This window comes from Clupea harengus, chromosome 19 (genome assembly GCF_900700415.2).
Source record: "Clupea harengus chromosome 19, Ch_v2.0.2, whole genome shotgun sequence".
Taxonomy (NCBI): domain Eukaryota; kingdom Metazoa; phylum Chordata; class Actinopteri; order Clupeiformes; family Clupeidae; genus Clupea; species Clupea harengus.
The window spans coordinates 4,842,683-4,855,156 of record NC_045170.1 but is presented as its reverse complement, the minus strand read 5'-3'; the positions used below and the strand labels follow the sequence as shown (position 1 = coordinate 4,855,156).

Here is a 12,474-nt window from a genome sequence, read left to right as displayed (position 1 = left end):
GTCGGATGGTTAAGCAATTTCCGACCGTTTTCGGAAAGCGTGTCGGTCACATAACCATATGCCTGTAGTGTTTGCGATTTTCGAGCGACTGGTTGAGTCGGTCTACTTTGTCAGAGATCTGAGGCGTCATGTAAGATTTTTGTTTTTTGTATGTTATCGATGAGCTGGTCACTCGTAAGCCGCACGTGCGTAACCTAGAAGGTTATTGACCCGTGTGTTCTGTTCTTTTAAATTCGCTTTAGATTTTTACTTTTTCAAAGAACGTGATGAACAGGTGAACAGTAACCTGTAGTACTAGGACGTCTTGTCCTGTTAGTCAACAATTCCAAACCGTGAACGATGAAAGCTTCACCAGTCAGATTCCCTCGTCAAAAAAGCCATGCCTTCCTCTAAAGGTCTACCCGAAGGATGGTAACATCTTTAGTGTGAGATATTTCACAATAGATGACTCATTCTCACGAGCGGGGGCTCCACGTGCTTCTGACTCATCTCTGGGAGGCACGATTCCATGGGAGCCACGCGATACCCAAGCTGACCAGACCGGAACAGACATGGGTGAATGATTTCCGAGCAGGTTGGCGTGTCAAAATGTTTGTCTAAAGAGGTTAGGCCACAAGTCCCCTAATATCCCTCTAAGGTGAGGTACAACTGTTTCGGGATGGTAAATTGACATTCGCATTATGTGGATGAGTAACTTCAAATAAAAAAAAACAATTATATTTGCGAATAGAAAATGTCATTGCCTGCACTTTCGAATAAAAAGCAGTAGAGGGCGCTCATGTTTCAGAAGACTGGTCCAGCGAGACTGCTGCACTGGATCAAGTTTTGAATGCAATTAGGCTATTGCATCAGAGGGACACCAATCACTTAAGTCACATTGGAAAGAAGATTAAAAGGCCCAGGGTGTTGCTATAGTGACCACTGTATTATGTTTTTTTCCCCTCCAAACATGGCTGGTTGTCGGCCTGATGATGCAGTAGAACCACCACTGCAGGATAGTAGACCAGTCTTCAGCCGTAGCCGACACCCGACACACACCCCGACTGCATATCTACTACATGTAGGCTTCTGCATGCTTGGGACCTCCAGTGGTTTGTGACTCTCTCTCACACACTGCGTGCGCGCGCGCGCGCGAGCGAGAGAGAGAGACACACACACACACACACACACACACACACACACACACACACACACACACACACACACACACACACACACACACACACACACACACACAGACTAGTTAAATAAAGCACTCAGACGTGGACAATTCATATTGATTTTTAATCATTTATTTTAAAACCAAGACAAAAAGGGGGGAAGGAAATGATAAAAAATAAATCTTGAGTTGACCACCCCTCACACGGCTGCCACAACCTTCCTTCAGTGAATGTGGGCTGAACAGTAGGGTCACAGTGAGAGAGTGTGTGTTTGTGTGTGTGTTTGTTTGTCTCTCGACGTTGTCCATTACCTTTTTTACACAGGAGTGAGCAGCCATGATGAGTGAACAAGTACCTATAACCAACCAAGCCTTTTCCTGTGTGAGTGTGTGTGTGTGTGTGTCTATATGTTTGTCGAAATGAGTGAGTGTGAAACTATGTGAAAGTGTGTGTGTGTGTGTGTGTGTGTGTGTGTGTGTGTGTGTGTAGGACGGTCTCAGGGGTGAGGCCTGCCTTCTTTAAGTTGGACTGAATATTGCACTCCCCAGAGATTCAGAAAACAAGGTTGCTGAAAACATGAAAACGTGGTTGTGTAAAAGAGGGAGATGACAGAAAATGTGTGTTTGAGTGTGTGAGTGTGTGTGTGTGAGAGTGTGTGTGTGTATGTGTGTTAGAAGAGGCTCTGGCCCCTACCCGAGTCCAGGCAGAGATTAATGAAACTGAATAAATACAGAAGACATACTTCAACCCTGTCCGAAACCCCCACAATAACAGGGGGGAGTTCTCGAAAGAGGGAGAGGGCAAAAAAGAAAAAGGAAGGAAGAAAAAAAAAAAAATTGTTACTGCATTTGAAAGGAACCTGTTCAGCGTTTTGTGCAATAATAACACCTATGCCCATCCTACCGTCACTTCAACCAAAACAACTTGAGTTTGTGTAAGAAGGCTTAAAAATAAAATAAAAAAGTACATAATCTGGCCCTTGAATAATCATAGCAATAATGTTATTAATAAAAATCATTATCATTACAATTTAACATGTATAAATCTCTATTTTACCACTGTTTCATTTAAACAACATTTTCATGTAGAATAAAAACAAAAATAAAAAAAGGCTATTTCATGATTTGATATCAAGGGAAGGGGTGGGTGGGCAGTAAAGAAAGAAAAAAAAGAAAGGAGGGATTTTAGCCTGTGATTGGTTAACAGGCCGACAGGAAGTGAGATTCTAAGCCTGTGATTGGTACACAGGTAACCAGAAGGTGGGCCTAATCGGTGTGCTTTGACCTTTAGCTCTGGAATCGTACAGCTGGTGTGTTCCACAGGCCTGTCCCTATGCACAGCCCTGTTCTCCGTTTAACCGCTTCTCGCTATCCGGCCTCAAGACAAACACAAATCACCACAACATTTACTCTTTGCTAGCTCTCGGCTTCTGCCCCTACATATATATTTTTTGTATGTTGTTTTTTTTTTAACTTGTCGTTTTGAGTTTGGTGTCTTCTTCTTGCTAAAAACGTAAGATGGATGCTCCCGGGGTTTACTGGATGCAGCAGTTGTGGCCGTTGGAGTCTTTGAACCGCAGGCGCATCTTGGGCCGATACTTCTCCAGGTAGAGAAGCTGTTTGGAGTTGAAGGCTCCACGTCTCTTCCTGGTGGGGGAAGAGAGAGAGAGAGAGCGAGAGAGCGAGAGAGAGAGAGATGAAGAAAGAGAGAGGAAGAAAGAGAGAAGAAAATACATTGATGGGCGTATGCCACACAAAAGCAGGACCACGACACACAGAGAACTAAGTTCCTGAAGGTGTGTTCTTGTGCAAAAAAAAAAACATTAGAAAGGCAGACCCTCTTTCCCTTAGTTACAATAAAGGTTGCGCAACAATGCTTTCAGGAAATACATCCCGAGACCAAGACAGGCACCGTCTTAGAATTAGACTTAGAGGAACTAGAGGAACTTGCACTCTCATGAACTAGAGGAACTTGCACTCTAATGAACTAGACTAAAGCCTCTCTTGCATATGAAACCCATTCATGTATCGGGTAAAAGCAACGCTGGATAGATAACACATTTTCATTCCCAACGCCACCCGACGGTCGTACGTCACAACGACACAAGGGTGTTGTGTATTCCCAAGCTGACTGTACTTATTCGGATGCTACAGAGCGTGATCCTCCACGCTATCTCTAGCTTAAGGAACCACCTTAACAATTGGCATTTGCTAGGCCCTAGCAGCAAGGGTGTGTTAAGTTTAACTTAGTAGCTAATTAGTTCATTTTATGTATTTGGGCAATCATTTCAGAGGGAATAAGGTACAAGAGTCCCTTTTTGTCTTTTGAACTGGATTACAAACTGCCACCTACCATCTTTTAAATTGGACTAAGAGAGCCATTTACTCCCTTACAAACTGCACCAACAACGCTACTTGCTATCTTATGAACTGGTCCAAGAGAGACACTTATGATCTGGCCCAAGAGAAGCACTTATGATCTGGCCCAAGAGATGCACTTGTTGTCTTATGAACTGGCCCAAGAGAGGCACTTGTTGTCTTATGAACTGGCCCAAGAGAAGCACTTGTTGTCTTATGAACTGGCCCAAGAGAGGCACTTATGAACTGGCCCAAGAGAGACACTTGTTGTCTTATGAACTGGCCCAAGAGAGACACTTGTTGTCTTATGAACTGGCCCAAGAGAGACACTTGTTGTCTTATGAACTGGCCCAAGAGAGGCACTTATGAACTGGCCCAAGAGAGACACTTCTTGTCTTATGAACTGGCCCAAGAGAGCCCATTTCTGCCTTGTTGAAATGACTATAAGAGCCACTTGTTCTCTCATTAACTGCACTAACAGCTACTTGCCGTCGAATGAATTGGACTAACAGAGCTACTTCCTGTCATGAACTGCACAATGAGAGCCACTCGCTGTCTTCCGACATGAGCCGAGAGAGCCATCTGGACACACACACACACACACACACACACATCTGGACAAGGACACTTACTGTGTTATGCACTAGACTGAGGGAGCCACTTCCTGCCTTATGAATTGGACTGAGACACTTCAACTCTTTGGAAATGGATGGATGGAGAGCGCTACTCTCTGTCTCATGAACTGGACTGACATATGGTCTTACGAACTGATACTAGTCTGATATACTTACTGTCTTATGAACTGGACTGCATCCTCCCACTTCATCCCACACTCAATTAAGGCAAGGGCAACCAGCACCGGTGCTCTGGGGGGGGGAGAGAGAGAGAGAGAGAGAGAGAGAGAGAGAGAGAGAGAGAGAGAGAGAGAGAGAGAGAGAGAGAGAGAGAGATAGATAGATAGATAGAGATAGAGAATGCAAACATACAATCTTGCATTATTAACAGTTCTTATGGGGCTTTGAGAAGAACCGGAACTATAACTTGAAACCAAGCAAACAAACAAAGTGTGCTCCTCCGTCTCCGACAGGAGGACAGTGGGTTGAGGACAGGAGGACAGGACAGTGGGTTGGGACAGGAGGACAGGACAGTGGGTTGAGACAGGAGGACAAGAGGACAGGACAGTGGGTTGGGACACGAGGACAGGACAGTGGGTTGGGACACGAGGACAGGACAGTGGGTTAAGCGAAAACTAAATCTGTTAAATAAACACCTCCTCTCACGCCACACACAGAGGAAAATGGCTGCCCCTTCAGTGCTATAACGCCTACCGTAATTTCCGGACTATTGAGCGCACCTGAATATAAGCCTCACCCACTGAATTTTTAAAATATAATTATTTTTAACATAAATAAGCCGCACATGTCTATAAGCCGCAGGTGCAGCCAGTTACGATAAGTGCACTGTTGCTTTAAGAGAGCACAGTTGCAAGAGTCAATCAGAAGCTAGAACGTTAGATTGAAGACAGTGAGATAGAAGAAAGACGCTAAGTTTGAAACCAATGAGCTAAAGAACTTGAAAAGACTGGATTTGTATTGTTGTAAACTGTTTTGAGTTGTGTTCTGTCTACGCCGGTAGACTGTGGTTATTTTGACATTAGTTAAGTTATTGAGATACTGAGAAATCGCGTGGAGCTAAGCATCCATGCGGCTGCATCCATGCTAGCATCCTAGCTCCACAAAGCCACCGTAAACACAAAGCCACCGTATACAGTCACAGGTATCATAATCCATAAATTAGCCGCGTCGTTGTTTAAGCCGCGAGGTTCAAAGCGTGGGAAAAAAGTAGCGGCTTATAGTCCGGAAATTACGGTAGTTTAGAAACCTGCACTTACTAGCTGGGAAAAAGTCACAACAGGGCCGGCCCACTGTGTGCACCAGTGGAAGTGCTATATGCATCTCTGGGAGAAGAGAAGAGAAGCTGAAAAGGCATTCTTCTTCTGGTAAGTTCTCTCGCTCTCCCACACATACTTGCACACCGCACGAGAGCGTGAGTGTGAACAGCGTGAACAGCGTGAGCTGACAGCTGTGAAGGCCCACACACACACACACACACTCAGACAAAACCAGTGGGTTCCTCTTAAATGCTACTGATGCCGTTGCCTCCAGGGCCAGCCCTTCGCTCTGCTGAACCAGCTCTTCCCCTATGTGTGTGTGTACACGCAGAGACACACACACACACACGCACACACGCACACGCACACACACGCACACACACGCACACACACGCACACACACGCACACTTAGTGGTTGGACACACCCCGACTAATAAGCAGTTTTGAGTAAGAAGAGGAAGAAGGGTGCCATTGTTTCTGAGTACTGATGCACATGTGTAAGTCTGTGTGTGTGTGTGTGTGTGTGTGTGTGTGTGTGTGTGTCTACTCTGTTGTCTGCCTTCTAGTTCAAGTACATGTGGGTACACTATGGGCTTCATACCTTGTGTGTGCATCTAGCAGAATTGCAGATGATGCTCATCTGATACTACGTGCGAGATGTCACACACACACACACACACACACACACACGGTGTAATCTGCTCTAAATAGACAGAGTGAAACTAAAGTCTGAAACGCATGAGAAATCCCCCCTGATCAAATGTAACCGGTGAAACCACACCACTGTAGCGCAGCACCAGAGCTCATGGCAGGTGAAGCACAGAGTTAGCTTGACACACACACACACACAGTGTGTGCACTTCCAGCAACTCAACTAATAAAGCAAGACACTTCACTATCAAGGTCATCGGTCTGAACAAACTGGTGGAAGTGTGTGTGTGTGTGTGTCTGTGCAGCACTTCAAGTGGCTCTGGGTCAAAGGGTCAAATGTGAATGTGGTGTCACTCACTGCTCCACCGAGCCCAACCAGTAGGGCCATAGGAGTCGAGCCATAGGAGTCTGTGTGTGTGTGCTCCCGTGCCCAGCTATACAAATGTATGGAATGCAAGTTGCTTTAGAGAGACGCATCGGCAGAATGACTCACCTGCCCAATCCTGATACACACACCCAATCCTGACACACACACACACACACACACACACACACACACACACACACACACACACACACACACCTGCCCAATCCTGCCACACACACACACACACACACACACACCTGCCCAATCCACACACACACACACACCCAATCCTGCCACACACACACACACACCTGCCCAATCCTGCCACACACACACACACACACACACACACACACACACACACCTGCCCAATCCACACACACACACACACACACTCACCCAATCCTGCCACACACACACCTGCCCAATCCTGCCACACACACACACACACAGACTCACCTGCAAATCCTGCCACACACACACACACACTCTCTCTGACTCGCCTGCCCAGTCCTGCCACACACACACACACACTCTCTCTGACTCGCCTGCCCAGTCCTGACACACACACACACACACCTGCCCAATTCTGCCACACACACACACCTGCCCAATCCTGACACACACACACACACACACACACACACACACACACACACACACACACACACACACACACACACTCTCTCTCTCTCTCTCTCTGACTCACCTACCCAATCCTGCCACACACACACACACACACACACACACACACACACACACTCTCTCTGACTCACCTGCCCAATCCTGCCACACACACACACACACACACACTTGCCCAATCCTGCCACACACACACACACACACACACACACACACACACACTCTGACTCACCTGCCCAATCCCGCGACACAGTGAACGGCGACGCAGCAGCCAGGCTCCTCCCGGAACTTGGTCTTCAACAGGTTCAGCCAATCATCTACAATCTGGGTAGGGGGCGGGGCGCCGTCGTCGAAGGGCCAGTCCTACAGAAAAGCCCAAGGGGTCAAAAAGATCAGACTGAGCAAGGTATTTGAGCAAGGTTTCCGCTGTGCGAGGAATGAGGCTACGGGAGTGGGAAGCGACGTGTGAACAAGTTTGATTTGTTTTCTCTGGAGTTGGAGACGGGCGACTCCACAGGCCCAGAGCGCTCTAAGGTTACAGACAACACACCCAAAGCATCATGGGAGATCAGAGAGGGGGGGGGGGGGAGTTTCTCACGGGGAGCGCGAGTGGGCCGCCATGAGCCATGTGAGAACCAAGTGTGTGAGAACCACACTGCCCAACACACACAGTGCCAGCAGGAGAGGGAAAGGAGGAGAGAGAGAGAGAGAGAGAGAGAGAGATATGAGGATCTGAGTTTGTGAGCGAGTGAGTAAGCAGGAGAGAGAGATACAGTGAGAGCGAAAGACAGAGATGAGAAACTTAAAGGAGAGAAAAGTGTCCATGTGAGCGTGGGAGTGTAAGAGCGAGAGAGAGAGAGAGAGAGAGAGAGAGATGATGGACAAAGATGGAGAGATAACCATGAGGGGAAGGATGAGGCGGGGGAAGAGAGGTGCTGTGAAAGAGAAGACGTATCGGGTTCAGAGACATGACACACAGGGCTAATGTTCTTTCTGTGTGGAGAACACAGCGCTTTTCCAGGAAACTCTCTTTGTAAACCAGCCAGACACACAGACAGACAGACAGACAGACAGAGAAGGGAAGGGAGATGAAGAAACAGCCATGACTAAAATTGTGTGTGAGCTGTTCTCTGTGTGTGTGTGTCTCCACTAGTACGGCACCCCCCCAAGCCACTGCTGCCCTTCCACACGCTCCTCAATGGGGCTGTGCAGGGCAGGGCAGCGCACAGGGATTACCTTAGCCGCTCACCAGGCTTTTAGCCACACACACACACACACACACACACACACACACACACACACACACACACACACACACACACACACACACACACACACACACACACACACACACACACACACACACACACACACACACACACACAGGCTTTTAGCCTGTATCCTGACGTCGTTTAGCAGAAGAAAATATCAACGGCCAGACCAAAATGTCCGGTGGGAAATATGCCAAATAAATAAAGTAAATAAAATTCATTAATAGCATATGAAATAGTCTAATATTGTGGGACGAATCAAATTTGTGGCCAAGACAACTTAAGTATAAACATATATTCTGTAAAAGTTTGGTTTCGCTGCTATGACGATGAGAGATGCACGGAGTGTTTGGTCCTGTGTCTTAGCAACCGCCCTGCACTTTGGCTCAACGCTGCATATTAGCCTGACTTCATTAGCACACAATCTCTCGGCCAGTACATTTTTTTTTATAAAAAAAACAACATCAAGTGATGGTACTGCAGCCAAGGCCAGCAAGACTACAGAAAAGTGTCAAAAAGAAAGCCAAAATAAATAAATAAAAAACAAGCATTAAATGTTTAAACTAAAATGGCAGGAAAAGTTAAACATAAAAAAATGGTGAGAGTTGACAAATGGCTTTATCAAAGGGTCAGCACAGTGCCATGAAACAGCACTGTGGTCACACACACACACACACACACACACACACACACACACACACACACACACACACACGATCAAGGAAACACGCTTATCTTATAGCTGCAAGTAGTTCACCATGTGTAGTCTATATGTTCAGTTTGCAAAAGTATGTAAAGAGTGCAATGAGTTCATTCGTGACGACTACTTTTAATAATATATATTTGTTAGATCATAGGATTTGATTTTTAATTCCGGTAATGTAGGCTATGTATGACTATTTAAAACATATATCCGGTAGTCCAGAATTGAGCAGTATTAACGACTAGAAAAAAGGTCTAGCGTAAGCTGGCAATGTAGTTCTAACCAGCGGGATGTTTTCCCAATGCCAAGGTAGCGTAACAGAGATCAGGCAGGTAGGCATCATGCAAGGCTAGCATGGTCTTCCACTGAACCAGATAAAAAGCTTTGCTAGGAGGTTAGTGGGCAAGTGAGTGTGTGCCGTGTGGGTCTGTCTTTGGGGTAATCCTGCTGGAGAGGCTAAGCAGGCCGTGTGTGTGTGTGTGTGGGAGGCCTGGCTGGCAGCCTGCATCTATCTGTCTGAGTTGCAGTACTCCCTTCTGACCCGTGTGTGTGTGTGTGTGTGTGTGTGTGTGTGTGTGCGCAGCAGGTGGGAGGGTTTGGAGCTCTGCTAAGCTTGTCTCACAGCCGGCTAGAACAGGTTCTGTTTCACACACACACACACACACACACACACACACACACACACACACACACAGACCACAAGGCTCAGACCCATTCACACTCCCCATGTGTCCACTGGGTACTCGAGGTATTTCTTTTCTTCTCCCTCTTATTCACACACACACACACACACACACACACACACACACACACACACATCACGGTCCCACAAGAAGTATTCCTCTCTGAAGCAGATAGGTGAAGACAGTGTCCTCCTCAGACTCAGACACACACACACACACACACACACACACCCCTTCTCTATGGAGTGCATGTTGTGATGTTGACACAGGATTACCAGGGCTCCACGGGCGATCCTGGGGCCCTGGCTGCCTTGTCTATTGTGGGGGCTCAAGAGCGACGTGTGTGTGTGTGTGTGTGTGTGTGTGTGTGTGAGTGTGTGTGTGTGTAAACGGCTCCAGTGCCTCAGCACTAATCGTCTGGGCCCCCACGCGGCTTGGATGGGCCCCCACCCCCATGACACAAGATGCTCTGTTCCCACCTCATCTCCTGCCAGCCTCTGACTCTACCTCACAACCCCCCCCCATCTACCTCCACCCCTTAATCCACATCGCAACGAGAAAGAGAGAGCGAAAGAGAGCGAGAGAGAGCGCGAGAGAGAGAGAGAGAGAGAAGAGAGATGAGAGAGGAGGGTCAAGTCAGAGAGAGAGAGAGAGAGAGAGAGAGAGAGAGAGAGAGAGAGAGAGAGAGAGAGAGAGAGAGAGAGAGAGAGAGAGAGAGAGAGAGAGAGAGAGAGAGAGAGAGAGACACACACACACACACACACACACACACACACACACACACAGACACACACACACACACACACACACACACACACACACACACACAAAGTGTATGAGCGAGAAAGAAGGCAACGTTGTTTTCCACCCATTACAGTAAATCTATTCATGGCCGTCAAAGAGAAGATCAAGATTAATCTGACTGTGTACAATGCCTTCATAGACAGACACACTCACTCACACACACACACTCAACTGCCGTCCACGATGACTTACTGTGTGTACGTGTGAGTCATGTCTCATCATTCTACCTGTGGCAAGACTTCGAGGAAAAGGGATGGGCCTCTGAAAAGGCAACCCTAACATTCCCTACTTTCTCAGTATCCCTGCCCCCTCACCCCCACGCCCCTCCCTCAGAGCCTCTCCACCCACATCTCCCCCTCAACCCCGCTAGTTCTGGCCCTAACCGGCCCTGAGGGTGAGGAGAGTTCACCAGTTTCGCTAGACACACACACACACACACACACACACACACACACACACACAGGCTGAGGAGAGTTCAACAGTTTCACTACACACACAAACCAGCGTGCAATATGACCTCTGACTTTACTCTGTTATTGTAGATTACCCCTGTTTTATCTTTAACCGGGTGTGTGTGTGTGTGTGTGTGTGTGTGTGTGTGTGTGTGTGTGTGTGTGTGTGTGTGTGTGTGTGTGTATGCTTGAGTGCGTGCGAGAAAGAGTGTCTGACTGTCAGACCATAGACAGTGCAGAGTCAAAAGGAGAAGTATCTGAGTTCGACTGTGTGTGTGTGTGTGTGTGTGTGTGACTGGTGTGTATGCTTAGTTATTTGATGGCGTAATAAAATGGCATATTGGTCCAGACTCGTGTCTGTTGTTTAAAATGGAGAGAAAAAGAAAGAAAAGAAGGGATGAAAAAGGAGGATGAAAAGGAGGGATGAAAAGAAGGGATGAAAAGGAGGGCTGCTTACCACGACCTGGATGCCGGCCTTCTCCACAGGAGCTTTGTCATAAGTGGCCTCACACACTCTCACCAGCGTCGTCACCTCAGACTTCTTCAGCTCCTGCAACAGTACACAGACAGTCAACACACACACACACACACACACCATGGCACAATCACACCGCTAGCTTCACCTTAAACTTCTTCAGCACCCACCCCGCCCACACACACACACCAAATCCTTGTCGAAGTTCCCTCACACACCCAATTCTTAAAATGCATTCTAACAACCACGACACTCACAGTAACATTCCAATATGTGCATGTCATCACAATGACACAGAACCACACACACACACACACACACACACACACACACACACACACACACACACACACACACACACACACACACACACACACACACACACACACGTGGTGGTTCTACTCATGAAGTACAGGAGATTTATTGTTTTGTTGTTGTGTTTTTTTTTTTACTGCAGTATTGAATTGGGTATAAATAGAGAGAGTAAGGCAATGTGTGTCAGAAACATCATTTGGACTGTCACTGCCTGCAAGTCAAACTGATAACTGGATGTGCTCGTACAAATAAGATGGTGGGGTTTTGTGTGAGTGGGGTTTGTGTCTTTACCTATTGTTGAGCATAGCGTTTGAGTGTGTGTGTGTGTGTGTGGGGTTTCTTTACCTCTGTGAACATGTTGAGCCTGTCTGTGTGTGTGTACCTCTGAACTTGGTGGAGTTGCCTGTGTGTGAGTGTGTGTGTGTGTGTGTGTGTGAGTGTGTGTGTGTACCTCTGTGAACACGTTGAGCCTGTCTGTGTGTGTGTACCTCTGAACTTGGTGGGGATGCCTGTGTGTGTAAGTGTGTGTGTGTGTGTGTGTGTGTGTACCTCTGTGAACTTGGTGAGCGTAGCGTTGGTAGGATTGTGGGTGATGAGGAACCTCATCCCATCGTAGGTGATCTCTACTGCTGCCGGGCGGTTCATGTTGGCCAGACGTCTTTAGAAACACAATTACAGCACACACACAGATACTCTTCACTT

The 12,474-nt window shown here is 47.2% G+C and overlaps 1 protein-coding gene across 1 annotated transcript in view; it reads right to left on the bottom strand.

Moving 5' to 3' along the window:
* Positions 1 to 1,276: 1,276 nt before the first annotated feature.
* ptp4a2b (protein tyrosine phosphatase 4A2b) overlaps positions 1,277 to 12,474 on the bottom strand; it is a 35,796-nt gene continuing 24,598 nt past the window's right edge. Inside the window, exons 3-7 of the mRNA XM_012841489.3 lie at positions 12,322 to 12,430; positions 11,440 to 11,532; positions 7,302 to 7,432; positions 4,309 to 4,383; positions 1,277 to 2,806 (exon numbers count right to left, since the gene is read on the bottom strand). Coding sequence (XP_012696943.1) covers positions 2,695 to 2,806; positions 4,309 to 4,383; positions 7,302 to 7,432; positions 11,440 to 11,532; positions 12,322 to 12,430 — 520 coding nt within the window. The 3' untranslated portion in view covers positions 1,277 to 2,694. The remainder of the gene's footprint in view (positions 2,807 to 4,308; positions 4,384 to 7,301; positions 7,433 to 11,439; positions 11,533 to 12,321; positions 12,431 to 12,474) is intronic.